Source organism: Grammomys surdaster, unplaced genomic scaffold (assembly GCF_004785775.1).
Source record: "Grammomys surdaster isolate TR1022 unplaced genomic scaffold, NIH_TR_1.0 136, whole genome shotgun sequence".
In the NCBI taxonomy this organism is placed as follows: domain Eukaryota; kingdom Metazoa; phylum Chordata; class Mammalia; order Rodentia; family Muridae; genus Grammomys; species Grammomys surdaster.
This window is the reverse complement of record NW_021604594.1, coordinates 12620393-12636663: the sequence shown is the minus strand read 5'-3', so window position 1 is coordinate 12636663 and position 16271 is coordinate 12620393. Positions and strand designations below refer to the sequence as shown.

The window sequence follows — 16271 nt, the reverse complement described above, 5'->3', positions numbered from 1 at the left end:
AATGGGGTATGTGGGAGTACCCACTGTCCCTAGTGCCTGCCTCCCCCATGGATGGGCTTGTACCCTCTCGAGCTACCAATACATTGATTCAAGAAGGTAGAGATAGATGTCTGGGGTTTGGAAGACATTTTCCTATTAAAAACATGTTCTCCAGGATGTCAGTGTTCATCACAAGCTCACCAGGGTCCTTACTGGACCCTCATGGTAGTAAAACTCTATACTCACTCTTAGTTCTGGAGGGAACAGTGAAAGTGAGAGGTAAGCCAAGGATCTTCCCATCATGCCGCTCTACCCTCAAACACATAGTCACCAGGTACTAGTGATTCTTGTGCCTATGGCAGGCTCAAGCCAAAGGCCTCTGCTGTCTTTTTTGTCTGCTCCAGAGCCAGAGGACAACAAAAGGAAGAAAAGATGTTTTCATGTAAAGAGCAGAGCCAAAGGGTAGGACTTACATTGTTTGTGGGCTTGAAACACAGCAGAGATGAAGAATGCTTAAGGGTTCAAGTTTCCATTCGCAGAGATACTGTGGGGCTTTGTTAAAGAGAAAGTCTTACTATGTGCCCAAGACAGCCTCAGCCTCCCAATTGCTAAGATACCAGATATGTGCCACTGTACCCAGATGTTAGTCTATTCTTAAAGTGGGGAATGGAAGATGCCAATAGCTAAAAAAGCACAAATAATAGTTCATGATTGGCAATCTTACTAAAATTAACACACAGGGAAGATACCTGTTAACAGCCATATGTCAGGTGTCTCAGTATAAGTTTTAGGAGGTTATTGAATTTATTTATCATTAAAATAGGTGTAATGAAAATGCATGTATTACCATACTCCAGTACATAGCTTCTACCAGAAAGATAGAGGTAGTGAATGCCGGCCTGAATGTAGAGAGAGGCAGTGCTTACGTTGGTGAGAACTTAAATTAGTTCAACCATCCTGGAAAGCAATGTGGAGGTTGTTTCTTTAAAAGAACTACCTTATGACCCAGCAAGTGCATCAGCTAAGGAAGTGAAATGAGCAATGCAAGAGATTTATTTGAAACAACTGAAGTGTCAGTGTGCATACGCCCAGTGGAACCCAGTTCAGCTATTAAAATGGAATCTTGTTGTTGTGACAGTGTGAAGGAATTAGACGCTATGTTAAGTGGAAAAAGCCAGGCACAGAAAGACAAAGTGTCACATGATGTCACTTTAGATGGATGCAGTCTAAAATCTCCAAACTCAACAATAGTTGAGTTGGGATTGGGGGCTGGGAGGGAGAGGAGGAGGACAGGTGGACCAGTGAGTATTGAGTTACAGACAGGGTCTCACTATGAAGCACTGGCTGGCCTTGAACTTATATAGTCCAGGAAGTCCTCAAATTTGGAATCCTGCCTCAGCTTTTCAAGTGCTGGAATTACAAACTTGTGCCATTATGCCTGGCTCTTTTGTATACTTTTATATATGTATGTCTCAGTTTTTAGAAGGTAAGTAAAGCAAAGTATATTTGTTTATCTGTGTAGTGAGGCAGGTTCTTGTTATATGACCTTAGCTGGCCTAGAACTCCATATGTAGGCCAGACTAGCCTTGAGCTTATAGCATCCCTCCTGCTTCTGCTTCCTGAGGCTTTGAACACACGTGTTCTTCAAATTGGAAGCTCTACTGCTGGGGATTTATCCATAAGTAAACTCAAGTGTCAACACAGACTCTGTACAGTGTTGTTAGCATGACTGCTGGTGATAATTGAGTACATAGAGACCTTTGCTTCATTATAATTAAGCATCACAACAGGTAAGTGGTGATGTATCATATTTATATGTTAGGACAAGTCCCCTCCCCGAAATGTTAATGAATGAGACACACCTCCACAATTTTCAGTTAACGGTTTAAAAAAAAAAAAAGAAAGCTCCTGTTTAGTTGAAACTGTTTTTTTATATTTATATTTGACAGTAGGTGGCATTTGTAACAGAAACATAGACCGATAACATGTCTGAAAAGAACATATACGATCACTGGGTTGTGAGTGTGTTTAATGGAGGAAGTATTTGCTTGAAGACATTGCATGCAATGTCTGTTTTTTAAAATATAGTACAGTTTTAAATGTTGTCTAAGTTTGTATCCATTAGTTGACTTGTTCCCACAGTAGGGGAAGAAGTCACACCCACACACATCGTTCTCCTGTGGTTTTTAAAAGGCAGGGATGTTGCAAATACTGCCTGGTATATGAATGACTCAAAGGATAACAAAATGCTTAGGTAGGTCTTCACTCTTGTTTACAGATCCCGGCCAGTGATTAACATTCTGAAAACTGTCACAGTGACTCCTAGCAGAATTGACCTCCGCCAGAAATCCATGTGTGGGTCACCTAGTGGGATATGGTGAGTCCCTTTTGTGATTCTGGGGGCTGGCTCAGTTCTTAGCTTTGCGATGACCTGCTTGACCTGATGAGCCACTGGGAGGATGAAGGATGTGCTGGACAGCAGGACGAGCCACGGTGCTGTCCAGTGGATATATTGTTTACTCACCAGTGGGCAATGGGGATACTGGAGGGCTAGAGACAGGGTGGGTTCTTCCACTGCTACAGTGCATCTTTTTTTTTTTTTGGTTTTTCGAGACAAGGTTTTTCTGTGTAGCCCGGGCTGTCCTGGAACTCACTCGGTAGACCAGGCTGTACAGTGCATCTTTTAAGAAATAATGTGTTTGATTTTATGCAGCCTCAAGGTTAAAGCCTGTTTTGAATATACTGCGAAACCATCCAGCTATAACCCTCCAATATGTAAGTGCTTCGTACATTAAAAAACAAAATGTTTTCTCTCTGCCAGGTTGAAAGTTTGGTGTAAATAACAGGAAAACAAAACTGCAGTGGCCAAAGTGAGCTTCTAAAGTCTTGTCTAGAGGACAAAATTTGTCTGTGGTCTCCCCTTTAATCAGGAGGGCGCAGCATGAGGAGGGAAGGAAGGTTCTCCACTTGGTCCCCATTTGAATTTTCCAGAGCAGATGGTTTGGAATGGAGTCCCTTGAGAAAGCACTTATCTGCTGTCACGACAGCTTCTTCCTTTCAGTCTCTGAAAAGTGCTGTGGAAATTGGTTGTGAAGTGGCAAGTGGCAACTGTGGAAAAATAGCTCTGGGAGCCAGAGCATGGGTGCACCTGGCACACTCACCAGGTTAACTCACCTCACTGCCCCTCCCACGGGGGCTGCAGCCCCATCATCTAAGCTGTGTTCAGTATAGGACCTTGAGTACCTGAAGGCTTGTCCAAAGAGCAGAGACCTAGCTGCTGCTTCTGGCTTCAGCTCTGCTCGACTCACAGCAAAGGACAAGTCCTTGGCCCTTGGGTTTAATTTTCCTGTCAGTTAAAAACGGTGCCCCTAAGTCATCATTGTCTAGGGTTATGAAACTGATGAAGGAGAAAACCAGATGGAAGGCACTTTGTCTTTTAAATTATTCTACTTCCTTTCTCTGGGACTCAGTGCAGAATTTGCATTCGTGCACGCGCATGTGTGTGTGTGTGTGTGTGTGTGTGTGTGTGTGTGTGTGTGTGTACATATATGTACTTACATGGTAAACTGAGCATGTGCATGTGTGTCAGTATGCGTGCACATGTGTATAGGCATCAGAATCATCTGTAGGTGTTTTCCATAACTGCTGGCTGTTTGAGATAGGTTTCTTGTTGAGAATGAAGCTCGTTGCTTTAGCAAATCTGGCTGGGCAGTGAGCCTAGGGCCTCATAAGTACAGGCTGCTGTCCTTTCTTAGCTTTTCTTATGGGTTCTGGATATCCAAACTTATGTCCTCAGGATTATACAGTAGACACTTTTTGGACAGAGTTATCTCCACCTCCCTGGGCTAAGATGACAGGCAGGTCACCATGCCTGGCTTTTTAAAAAATCAATACTCTGGAGATTTAACTGGTCTTTATTCCTCATGTCTTCTTGCCACTTTACAAACTGAGCCATTTACCCAACCCCTTGTTGCTTTTTTCTTTTTTAAGATTTATTTATTTATTCTATGTATGTGAGTACACTGTCACTGTCTTCAGACACACCAGAAGAGGGTATCAGATCCCATTACAGATGGTTGTGAGCCACAATGTGGTTGTTGGGAATTGAACTCAGGACCTCTGGAAGAGCAGTCAGTGCTCTTAACCACTGAGCCATCTCTCCAGCCCCCTTGTTGCATGGTTTTTAATGCTAAGCAAACACACACCTTCTTCACCTGGATGCTTTCACCTGCGTTTGTAATGAACTCAAGAAATGAGAATAAACTGGATTCTTGTGCAGGGAGAAGAAATGAGAAAACATTTTTGTTCTGATTTTCCCTCTCAAGCCATTGTTTGACAATAGGTGTCAGATCTCACTGGTGTGCTCCTTCCAGCAACTGCCTTTATAGAGAGAGTTACAAGTTTTCTCTTAGCTTCAGTGCAACATCTGTTGCTATGTGTGTCTCCTTTATATTCTGTAACCACTCTATTACCTGAGTGTTTATCGCTGCCTGTGCTGGGTAGACCTCTTCACTTGGAACAACACTTTCATTATACTTCCACAGTAATAGGAACTTTACAATGAAGTAAAACAGAGTTTCCTCAAAACTGCATGAGTGCATTACATTCAGAATCATAGCCCAGTATCCCACAAGTGAGCTTATTGTTGGGCCATGATATTTTAGCTTGGCAGTCCTTTCATGTGATGTTGCATGCACAGATATTTATAATTGAGCCTTAATGAGTTTTCTTGGCTTGATCCTCGGAGGTCAGCACAGGTGACCTGCAAAGATTTTGAGATGATCTGAGTTGTCTAGAGGTTACGGAAGGTCAGCGTGGGTTTGGTAGCTAAATGGTTTTAATGTACCCACACCCTCCTGTACTTGCGCCATGAGGGGCACTCAGCCTGGGGGCCTTCATCTGGTTCATTGTGAAGTTAGCAGGTCACTGATAAATGGATGATGTCAAGGCTGTAGAAGGCCAAAAATGAGGAGCATTCCATTTGGCAGCCGTGACATTTAAGAATATGTCAGATGGACAGACAAATTGCTATTGAAACTGTCAGTGCTTCCAAATTTTGGTCTTACCTATGTGAATAGGATTTCAGTGCAAAGATGACATCACACTGTGTGTGCACGTGCACACGCCTCACACCCTGTGTGTGTGGCATGGGGCCAGGTACCCCATTCCACTCGTCTGTCCTGTAGACGATATTTTTATTAAATGTGTTAGTTGGTGGTGAACAAGGATGATGCATTCTTTGTCCTTAGGTCCTCTACACTGTGGAGGACAGAAAGTCCCAGTGCAGTAGCCTCTGAGGGTTTACAGGCAGAATTTTCTCAGTGGCTCAGGCAGAGCCAGGACAGGCCTTTTGGATAAAGTAAAGTCTGGGTCAAGATCTGAAGAAGGATTAGGGTTTAGTTAAGCAGAGCTGGGAGCATAGAGAGGAAGAGGAGAGGGACCAGTGCAGAGGGGGAAGGGCAGTAGACCTGGCCTCTAAGCCTCTGTGTCAGGCAGCCAGCTTTTTTGTGTCGGGTAGAGATTTGGAGCTGTTCAGGCTGCTGTCCCTTGCTATATGGCTCTGAACTTCCTTTCTTCACAAAGAAGACATTAAAACCCACAGTCTCATGGCCAGGGGGGTAGATAGATCAATTAGTACAGTGCTTGCCTGGTATGCACAAAGTCCTGGTGTAATTCCAGCGCTGGCTAAGTCTAAAGCACTGTATAAAACCAGATGTGATGGTGCATGCCTGTAATTCTAGTGCAGGAAGGAGGAACATTTCCAGGCAACCCTGACTACATGGAATCTGTTTCAAACAACAAACTCTAAGAAAGAGTTTTTCACCCTAGCATGAACAGTAGAAGCTTATTCTCTCCATTTTCTGGAGCAGAGTTGTTCCTGGAGGCTGTTTTCTCTGACCCCCTGTGCATGCTCCTGTGCTTTCTTTTCTCTGATGGTTTTAACGAGTGCTTAATGAATGCAAGTGATGGAAGTGTTGGCCCATGAGAAGCATAGTTAGTAGCCTCATCCAGTGACCCTGTGAAGAATATATTTCAGAGTCCAGAAGTGAGTTTCTGATGGTCCTGATCCTGGCCTGCCTCCAAGCTGCATAAGCAGAGGTACTGAGTAGCTGGCCACCTCTGCCGTAGGCTGGAGTTACACTAAACAACTGGCTTCCAGCTACTGAAAGAGGTGCCAGTCAGAGTTGTCCGTCATCTATCTATCTATCTATCTATCTATCCATCCATCCATCTTTCTATATTTTTTTTTTAGGCAGACTCACACTGTAGCTAAAGCTAGCTTTGAGTTCATGGCAGTCCTTCCCTTTTTCCCCAAGAGCTGAGGTTACAGGTGTCTCTTTCCCTGCTCTCAATGATTTCTCTATCTTTAATATATGTCTCCTTTGATTACCAGTGCTAAAATGCAAATAGCAGCTCAGCTGTAGGGGCCTGGTTTCTCGGACACCTTTTCAAATAGCAAAGACCGCCAGGTCATGAAGTACAGGCTGAAAAAGTCCTGAGGCAGGAGCGCTGGGTATTTCCAGTTATCCTTAGTATCCTTTGAGTTCCTGAAATTCAGCAAGAAACTGATTGGTTCTTAGCTGCTGCAGAAGATTTGTTCTTGAGCTCCCCCAGGTGGTCCAGTAAGAATTTAACTTTAAAACAGCAACAGCATTGGGAAGAACAATTGGATTAAAAACCTCTCTGGTCACTAGAGGGTCCCCTTCCAGGAAATTCTGAGAAGCAAAGGTCATGGGGTAAAGTGCTGTCAAAGAACTCATCCTGTTTGTAGCTCAGGGGGTGTGAAGGTCCACTTAAAGTTAACACGATTTTGTTCATTCCTACCTAGCAATTTTGGGTGTTCTTGAAGCTGAAAAAGAAAGAAGAAAGTCAGGGTTGTCATCAAGAGTTCAGTTTCGAAACCAAGGTTCTGAGCCAAAGTATACTCAGGAGCTAACCCTGAACCGGCAGAAGCAGCGGGCATGCATGGAGGAGACCCTCTGGCTGCAGGTGAGTGTGTGGCAGCCTCACCTCCATGTTGAGCAGGACTTTGGTGTTCTGGGGGAAGCTTAGTTTCTGAACTCACCATTCACCTCTGTGCTGTCATCGTTTCTGAGGTCCGTTCTCATTTGAGCACACTGACTGTGTCACTGTACCCTTTGCAGGAGAACATCAGAGACAAGCTGCGTCCCATCCCCATCACGGCTTCCGTGGAGATCCAGGAGCCCAGCTCTCGCCGGCGGGTGAATTCACTGCCCGAAGTTCTTCCCATCCTGAATTCGAATGAAGCCAAAACAGTCCAGACAGATGTAAGCTTCTTGGCTTCGCTTTTGCCAGTGTTGGATTTGTTTTACAAGCCACATCCTTGTGGCCAGGTGTGGTGGTGATGTGTACGATTTTAATCCCAGCATTTGGAGGCAGAGGCAGGAGGATCTCTGTAAGTTCAAGGCCAGTGTGATTTACACAGCAAATTCCAGGCCAACCAGGACTCAAGGAGACCGTGTCTAAAAAAATAATTAACAAAAATACTACTTATTTCTGTATACATCATTGGCCTCTGATAAGTTGTTTCTCAAGTTAGCATTAAAATCAAGGAATAGCAAAACTTAGCAAAACAAAAAAAAAATTTTTCACAATGAAATACTAAAGTGTCTAATGCAGCTTGGGTCATTGTAGGAACAAATGTGTATTCGGTGGCCTGCTGGATGTGTCATATAATGTGGGATCTATGCGTTAGGACAGAATGGAAATGAGCCTAGAAAAGTATGACGTCTTGAGTCTGGTGTTGTTATTACTGCTGTTGATGTCTTTATCATCATCATCATCAGTATCTTTTTATTTTGTTTTTGAGACAGGGTTTCTCTGTGTAGCCCTGGCTGTCCTAGAACTTGCTCTATAGACCAGGCTGGCCTCGAACTCAGATCCACCTTCCTCTTCCTCCTCTTGAGTGCTGGGACTAAAGGTGTGTGCCACCACAGCCTGGCTATTATTATTATCATCTTGATTACTGTTTTGGTGCTGGAATTAGTCCCAGGGCCTCACAAATGCTTAGCACTTTGCTCTGACACTACACACTAGTTGTCAAATCCAGTTGCATGGAGATATGGCTGAGTTGGTAGAGTGCTTGCCTAGCATGTGCAAAACCTTGACTTCAGTCCTCAGCACTACATAAAAATAGCAAGGCACTTGTAGTGCCAACACTGGGGAGGTAGAGACAGGAGGATCAGATATTAGAGGCCATCTTTGACTATATAGCAACTTTGAGGGCTGCCTAGGCTACCCGACACTCTATCTTCATAAAAACAAAAACAAAAACAAAAACAAAAAAACCAACAACACACACACATGCACAATCCAGCTGCTGAAGTGGTAACTGAGGCTCATAGTACAGTGCCTTACACTTGGCTTTGAAGAGAACTCACTGCCTTCAGTCTGACTCTACACTGTGTTGGTTGTTTTGGTCACTAGCTAGAATTAGTCATGTTTTTCTATACTATGTGTTCTGTGATGTGATACATTGTTACTGTGCTACTAATTGTGTTCAGTCCCAGCTCCTGAGCCAAGCTAAACACAACAGGAAAGGAGACCTTGTTCCTAATTGTATTTTCCTCATCTGTACAATGGGCGCAGAATGATAGGGTCTCTGTAAACCATCGTGAGGGTTAAATGAGTTAAAATATGTAAATCACTTTAGGTAGCAGAAGGTCCTGATACTGATATAGCTCCCCTGAAAGTAAAGCAGTGCTGCCCTATCTGAGACCATGATGAGACCAAGCCAGAATGAAAAGTTAAGTGTCCTATCTAAAGCCACACAGCTAAGGAAGTGTCAGAGGCGGGTTTGGAACTCAGATTCTCTGTGGCTTGGTGGGGCTCATGTTCTGCTGCACCCTACTTCCTTGACCTGATCAAAGTCACTTTGATAGAACAGGAACCAGGTGTTTGACAAAGGAGGGTAAAAGACTAGAGAGAAGTGGACTGTGAAGACATTAGGAGCTCACCTCTCTCTGTTTGGTTCCTTACAGGTCCACTTCTTAAAGGAAGGATGTGGAGACGACAATGTGTGTAATAGCAACCTTAAGCTAGAGTATAAATTTGGTACCCGAGAAGGAAATCAAGACAAATTCTCTTACCTTCCAATGTAAGAATCATAAGCTGAAGTCACAGACCTCTAGGCTTTGGTTATACAAGTAATTGAACATGGGTTGAGATTGTCTTTTTCTCTTTCTTTTTTTTTTTTTTTTTAATAGTCAAAAAGGCATCCCAGAATTAGTCCTAAAAGATCAGAAAGATATAGCTCTGGAAATCACAGTGACCAACGGCCCTTCGGATCCAAGGAATCCCCGGAGAGATGGCGATGATGCCCATGAAGCCAAACTCATTGCGACGTTTCCAGACACTCTGACATATTCCGCTTACAGAGAACTGAGGGCTTTCCCTGTAAGTGTTTTTGAGAAAGCAACAGGGAGGGAAAGAGTGGTTTCACATAGCACGTGAACAAACCATGACCCCGAAGCCTTTTCTGCCACAGGAGAAGCAGCTGAGCTGTGTCGCCAACCAGAATGGGTCCCAAGCCGACTGCGAGCTCGGAAATCCTTTCAAGAGAAATTCCAGTGTAGGTGATGCCTATGTGCTCTGTCTTACTGTTCTGAATACCAGCGCTGTGCCCAGAGGCCTAGCCCTCAGTAACAACTCTTCAAATGTATTTTTCAGGTCACTTTTTATCTGATTTTAAGTACAACTGAGGTCACCTTTGACACCACAGATCTGGATATTAATCTGAAGTTGGAAACGTAAGCAAGCGTTACTTCAACCTCTCCATTCTTACTTCAGGAGAACCCTAGAGTCGCTGAATTAGCACTGATCTAACTCATAAAAGAAATGTAATTGTAATGAGAAAACTGACTGTTCAAATAAAACCCCATTGTTTCCCCCTTTCATTTTCAGAACAAGCAATCAGGATAATTTGGCTCCAATTACAGCGAAGGCAAAAGTGGTTATTGAATTGCTTTTATCGGTCTCTGGGTAAGTGTTGTGTTTGGCATAACAAATCAATGTTTGAAAGAACCATTTATAATTCTCACTAAAACGGGTGTTTTTTTAATTTGACAGAGTCGCTAAACCTTCGCAGGTGTATTTCGGAGGTACTGTTGTTGGGGAGCAAGCTATGAAATCTGAAGATGAAGTAGGAAGTTTAATAGAATATGAATTCAGGGTAAGGCCAAGCCATTGGTCCCGGATACAGTGTTGCCATTTTAAATCAATGATCAGTCGCAAACATCTTAGGGAAATACTCAGTTGAAAAATGTTTGCCAGTTTTTAACAGTGGAAACTTTATCCTAGCAAGTAAAGAATTACTTTTGGGAATTGTAATGTTCGCCTAGTATAGATAAGAAGTAATACTTAATTTTTTTCCCTCCGTCTATAGAACAAAGTTCTAAGTAGTTAGTGGTTGACCTTAGACTGTATAATTCATTTCACTCTTAGAAAGTCTTCTTTCTGATGCTCTTGGCTGAAGGAGTATTCCCATTTACTTCCCTTTCACAAGCTCACTTTTTTGGTGGTGAAAGTAGACTTGGTATCTCCCAGCAAAGGAGGCAGAGGGATGGCTGGTTCAGGGTGGGCAACCACAGCGACTCTGGGTGCAGCTTAACTAACTGAACATGAACTGTGATGTCTGCCTCATGTCTCATATGGATTTGGGTCTGCATGGTTCAAATTGAGTTCCTAAAATGCTGATGAGTTTTGCGCTTAAAGCCTGAAATGGCAAGAGTGGCCATGGCCCTAACCCAGCACGCTAAAGAGGCAAGGCCTCTCAAGGAATGCCGGCTGGTACGAGCTCTGTGCAGTCAGTCAGATGAGGATTAGTGCAGGCAGGCCACTCTGCCTTCCCACTCTGGGCCCCTGTTGTACTAAGCTGCTCTGCTCCCAGCACTGGCTCTGAGCTGTCACACGGTTCTCCATAGCTTCCCTATGTGGCTGATGGCAGGGACAGCTTCATTTTCACAGTAGGGGAGGTTTTCCAGAAGCAGGATATGGGTGCCTCGGCCATAGCAGAGGCTTTGTCATCTGCCAGGCAGGATGCTCACTGAGCAATTCACAAAGGAGCCCAGGACTTTCCCTGTGCTGATAGGAACATGCCGTAACTGCACTGTGGGTTTGTTACATAAGATAGTTACTTGTGGGTTGAACTAGCAGTCCTTCCTCTTTGACCATTTTTCCCCTTCTGTTTTTATGCTAAGAATCTTCTAAGTACTACTGTCCATTTTGCACACTCTGTTTCCAGTCCATTTGTAAGATTTGTGCTTCCTTGTAGGATTATGCTGGGTATTTAGCCTATAGGCAGTAGGAAGTGCTACTTAATTTTACCTTAAAAGGATGATATTGTAGCCATATATGTTGTTTTCTGACAGGTGATTAACTTAGGTAAACCTCTTAAAAACCTCGGCACAGCAACCTTGAATATACAGTGGCCCAAGGAAATTAGCAATGGCAAATGGTTGCTTTATTTGATGAAAGTCGAATCCAAAGGTTTGGAGCAGATTGTTTGTGAGCCAAACAATGAAATAAACTACCTGAAGCTGAAGGTAATGTTGACGGGTTTCCTGCACGCTCCCTCACCTCTTCCCCCCACCCCCACCCCGGAGTGAGTGGGTAGACTTGACTCTGTTAGGAAAGCTGTGCTGTGGCGTGTTGACTTTTTCTGTGGGTGTCACAGTTTTCTCATTTATAACTGAGTAAGCCAGGAGGACCAAAGCGTTTTTTTTACTGATACATGACCATTATGGAACATCCACTTGTTGAGATGGAGGACATTTTCTAAAGTGTTACGACCCAATAAGCTATGTAAGGAGAACATCACCTGGGGATGAAACCGTGGACATAAATTGCACAGAGCTTTAGGACGGCACTGCCAAGACCTTTGTGCCGAGGCAGATGACTTTGAACACTTCCCTTCTTATTAAATAGTAAGTGTTCATAGAGTCCCTTACTGTGTCACTACCAGACTGAACACTGTGTGTATTCTCTTGAAAATTTTGAGATAGTTTTTACTACCCCACCTCCCTACAATGAATACCCTGAGACATTAAGTACCCTCAGAATGGCTCAGCTGTTAAGAGATAGGTGGATTCTGCACTTAAGCACCCACTGATTTCACAGTCCACCCTCTCTATTGCAGCACACTTAGGTAACTCCCAGAGGTGAGTTGTAGTGTGGTGGATGATTCCATTGTCCGTGAATGGCTGTTACTTTTCTTTTAAATTCTTAGGACTTTTGCTATTGTTCGGTTGGGGTTTTGTTGTTGTTGTTTTGAGACACAGTTTTTCTGTGTTGTCCTGGCTGTCCCAGAACTCACCAGGCTGGCCTCCAACTCAGAGATCCCTCTGTCTTTGTCTCCCAAGTGCTGGGAATAAAGGTGTGTACCACTGTGCCTGGCTTGGCTGGTTTTGGGGTTTGTTTTTTTTGGTGGTGGTGGGGGAAATGTTGTTGTTGTTGTTTTTGAGGCAGATCTTATGTAGTCAAGACTGGCCTTGAACTCTCAAAATAACCAGAAGTGACATTGAAGTCTTGATCCGCCAGCCACTACCTCCTAAGTGCTGGTATTCCAGCGCGTGCTGCTACACCTGTACATGCTATGCCATGCTAAGCTCAAACCTGGGGCTTCATGCATTCTAGGCAAGCATCCTGCCAGTTCAGCTACATCTCCAGCCCTCTTATTTTAAATTCCAAAGTGTCTGGGTATCATGGGAGCTTACAGCATGCTCCTTGACTCATCAACACTGAAAAACATAATGGCCTGTTATTTCTATTCTTAAGTACAAAATGACTATTCCTTTCCAGCAACCCTAAATCCAAAATGCTCTAAGCATTGCTAATAAGAGAGACTCAACTTGTATAAGGAGGACATAATATTAAAAGTTCTTATCTGTCTTAGTTTTCAATGCTCCTCTCTGAGCTGATCATACAAAGGGTCTTGAGCTTTCGTACTGTTCTTCATGGCTTCATTTCATCGTGCCATATGTGCTAACTGTCTCCTATGTGGTGGGCGCTGAGCTGAGTGCTGGGGTAGGCTACTCTGGTCTCAGTAGACTAGCAGTTTGATGCTGTATACTCGCGGTTGAGGAGAGAGACAAGAATAGAGGTGGTATCTTTTTCTTTCCCTGAGTTTCAGTATCACACTAGGAAAACCTACTTAAATAAACAGACTTATGAGTCCCCATTAATGAACTTAAAATGGCCATAACACTTGCTGTGGTTTTACCCTTTCTCTGCTTTTGATGGTAGGAGGGAAGATGGGATGGCTAACGGTAGCCTTGGCAGAATTTGGACTCTGAGACACTAATACCTAGAAGGATTGTTGATTATTCTGATACGTCTTCTTGAGGTGGGAAGACCCACACTAAGAGTAGATGGCACCAATCCCTGGCCTGGGATGCTGGGCCGTATAGAAAGGAGAAAGTGAGCCGAGCACAGGCATTCATCCTCTCTGCTTCCTGACTGTGGATGCCATGTGAGCAGCTGCCTTCAGATCCTCACCTTCCCCCGCAATATGGAACTGTGAAGCAAAATAAACCCCTTGTCTTAGTTAGGGTTTTACTGCTGTGAACAGACACCATAACCAAGGCAACTCTTATGAGGACAACATTTAACTGGGGCTGGCTTACAAGTTCAGAGGTTCAGTTCATTATCATCAAGGCAGGAACATGGCAGCATCCAGGCAGGCATGGTACAGGAGAAACTGATATCTACATCTTTATCTGAAGGCTGGTAGCAGAATACTGACTTCCAGGCAGCTAGGACTAGAGTATCAAAGCCCATGCCCACAGTGACACACCTATTCCAACAAGGCTACACCTCCTAATAGTCACACTCCGTTGGCCAAATATATATAAACCGTAACACTTCTCCTGTAAGTTGCTTATGCTAGGGTGTCTGATCACGGGACAGGAAAAGAAGCATAAGAAGAAGGTGAATACCAGTGATAGAAATTTGTTTCATTTGGGAGGCCTATATAACATGGCAGATTTACATTACATTTGTCTGTTTTGGGTATCACTTTTTAGGAGTCTAACAACTCAAGAAAGAAACGGGAACTTCCTGAAAAACAAATAGATGACAGCAGGAAATTTTCTTTATTTTCTGAAAGAAAATACCAGACCCTCGTGAGTATTTTTCCAGGTTGTGAATATGCTTTGTGTGAACAAGGAATGGCTTCCCAGAATAGTGGGTTCTGACCACCAATCTCCTCTTTAGAACTGCAGCGTCAACGTGAGGTGTGTGAACATCAGGTGTCCCCTGCGAGGACTGGACAGCAAGGCCTCTCTCGTTTTGCGCTCCAGGCTATGGAACAGTACATTTCTAGAGGTATGGCTTTGCCTCCTGGAAGAAATTGCTACTGCCCAGGACGTTTGTCACTTTTCTAACAATCTCTTGTCGCCCACAGGAATATTCCAAACTGAACTACTTGGACATTCTCGTGAGGGCTTCCATAGATGTCACTGCTGCCGCTCAAAATATCAAGCTCCCTCATGCAGGCACTCAGGTGAGATCTGGTTCTCCCAGACTCAGAGCTGGCCACTTCTCTACACCATGGCTACAACCTTAGGTCATCTTCTTCAGTACTCACACCCCTCAGGTCCTGTTGCTCCTTAAAGGACAGTTTGAGGTTCTGCCATTTGAAGTTGTATTTTAATCAAATTGTTGAAAATAAAAAATAAACCTGAGCCAAAGCCTAGTAATGCAGATGTGTTAATAGCCCAGCTACTCAGGAAGGTGAAGCAGGAGGATCACTAATTTAGTCTGTCTGGATTTCAGCGTGAGTTCAAGGCTGGCCTGGGCAATTTAGTGGGTCCCTGTTCCAAAATAAAACATTTAAAAGGGGCAATATGTAGCTCATGCTAGGTTCAATCCCAAGTGCTACACACACACACACACACACACACACACACACACACACACTAAGTAAAGGAAGCCTAGAGTCCTCCATTCAGCAGAGCTGTGATCATGATGAGAACTGGGGAGCCACACAATGGAAGAATAGCTTACGGGCCAGTAGAAAATGAAGTCAGCCCATCCCTGGAGCTGTAGCCATTCTCAGGATGCCTGTGCTATGTGTCCCCAATGGTGGATACTAGAAACAATATTTCTCTGTACATCTGGAATTGAGAAGCCAGTTAAAGTGGCTCACATCTACAGTCCTAGCACTTGGAAGGTTGAAGCAGGAGAGTTGCTACAAGTGTGAAGGAGCCTGAGATCTTTAGTGAAACCCAGGTTAAGCTAGGCCACAGTGAGACCCTCTCTCAAAATCATGTCAATCAGTCAGTCAGTCCATTGGTCTAGAATTGGCTTTCGTAAAATAAGTCCCCATTGTTTCCTTTGGAACAAGCCTTGGCCATGTAGCAGCCTTTCCAATGACAGAGAGAACTGTCCTGTCTCTTTGGACACCTTCAGAAGGTCTTCTCTCCCTGACTGTCCTGTAACCTGCCAGATCTCAGGTCTCGAGTTCTAGAAGGTGGTAGAACTGAGGGCCTGATGTCAAGTCTGGTTGCCTATTCACAAAGGAAAATCCTTGTCTTGGCACTTTTAACTTCTCCAGCCTCCTAGGGGAGATGGAGTCTCTGCATGATCTTGCTTTCTAGCCTTTTGTCTAGAACCCTCTCTTTTGAAAATGGAGACATTTTCTTATCGCTGGTCTTCCACTACCTCCTGTTTTCTGTGATTTCTGGGCTTCAATAGCTCAGGCCCCATACCAGCACTTCCTTGTGTATCTGAAGGTGCAGTGGTTAATCCTGAATATTAGTGCTTAATTTGAGCTTCAGGATGCCCTCCTCCTCGATCCCCTGACTTATTCTGGGTTACACTTTCGTCCTCATCTCAGGTTTCACTTCCTTTCTGGTCTGAAGATCATTTTCTTTGTCAGTACATGCAAAATAGATTGTGTAATTCAGTTTTTTAAAAATCTAATCCTGCTTTTTAAAAAAACCCTAAAAATCTGTTTATTAATTGCCTAATTTCAAGAGTTTAGTGTTTGCCACTCAATAAGACACTTTTAAATTTAGACAGTGTCATAACAAGTGAAATCAGAAACCACACAATTGAGCCGATAAGATGATTGTATTTTGACATCAGTTAAATTAAATCCACATGGCAAACAAGCACCTGTTAAACACATGGGTGTCTTTACAGTGCCGGGAGGGAAAATAAATAAAATTTAGTGTCAAGAATTTCAATGTAATCCAAGAAAGAAGGGACTGGGTTTGTATGTGCCTGTGTCTCCATTTTATTCCTTTTTTTTTTGGTTTTCTCAAGACAGG

At 43.7% G+C, this 16271-nt stretch overlaps 1 protein-coding gene across 3 annotated transcripts in view; it reads left to right on the top strand.

Moving 5' to 3' along the window:
- Itga6 (integrin subunit alpha 6) overlaps nt 1–16271 on the top strand; it is a 75082-nt gene that overhangs the window by 48526 nt on the left and 10285 nt on the right. For all 3 annotated transcript variants that reach the window (XR_003710780.1, XM_028762921.1, XM_028762920.1), the window contains exons 10-23: nt 2258–2356; nt 2693–2754; nt 6809–6969; nt 7125–7268; nt 8982–9097; nt 9207–9396; nt 9488–9571; nt 9670–9749; nt 9904–9981; nt 10069–10171; nt 11370–11543; nt 14022–14120; nt 14212–14322; nt 14402–14500. Coding sequence is in view for 2 of the 3 variants with exons in the window: in XM_028762921.1 (XP_028618754.1) it covers nt 2258–2356; nt 2693–2754; nt 6809–6969; nt 7125–7268; nt 8982–9097; nt 9207–9396; nt 9488–9571; nt 9670–9749; nt 9904–9981; nt 10069–10171; nt 11370–11543; nt 14022–14120; nt 14212–14322; nt 14402–14500 (1600 nt within the window). In the remaining variant the exon portion in view is untranslated. The remainder of the gene's footprint in view (nt 1–2257; nt 2357–2692; nt 2755–6808; nt 6970–7124; nt 7269–8981; nt 9098–9206; nt 9397–9487; nt 9572–9669; nt 9750–9903; nt 9982–10068; nt 10172–11369; nt 11544–14021; nt 14121–14211; nt 14323–14401; nt 14501–16271) is intronic.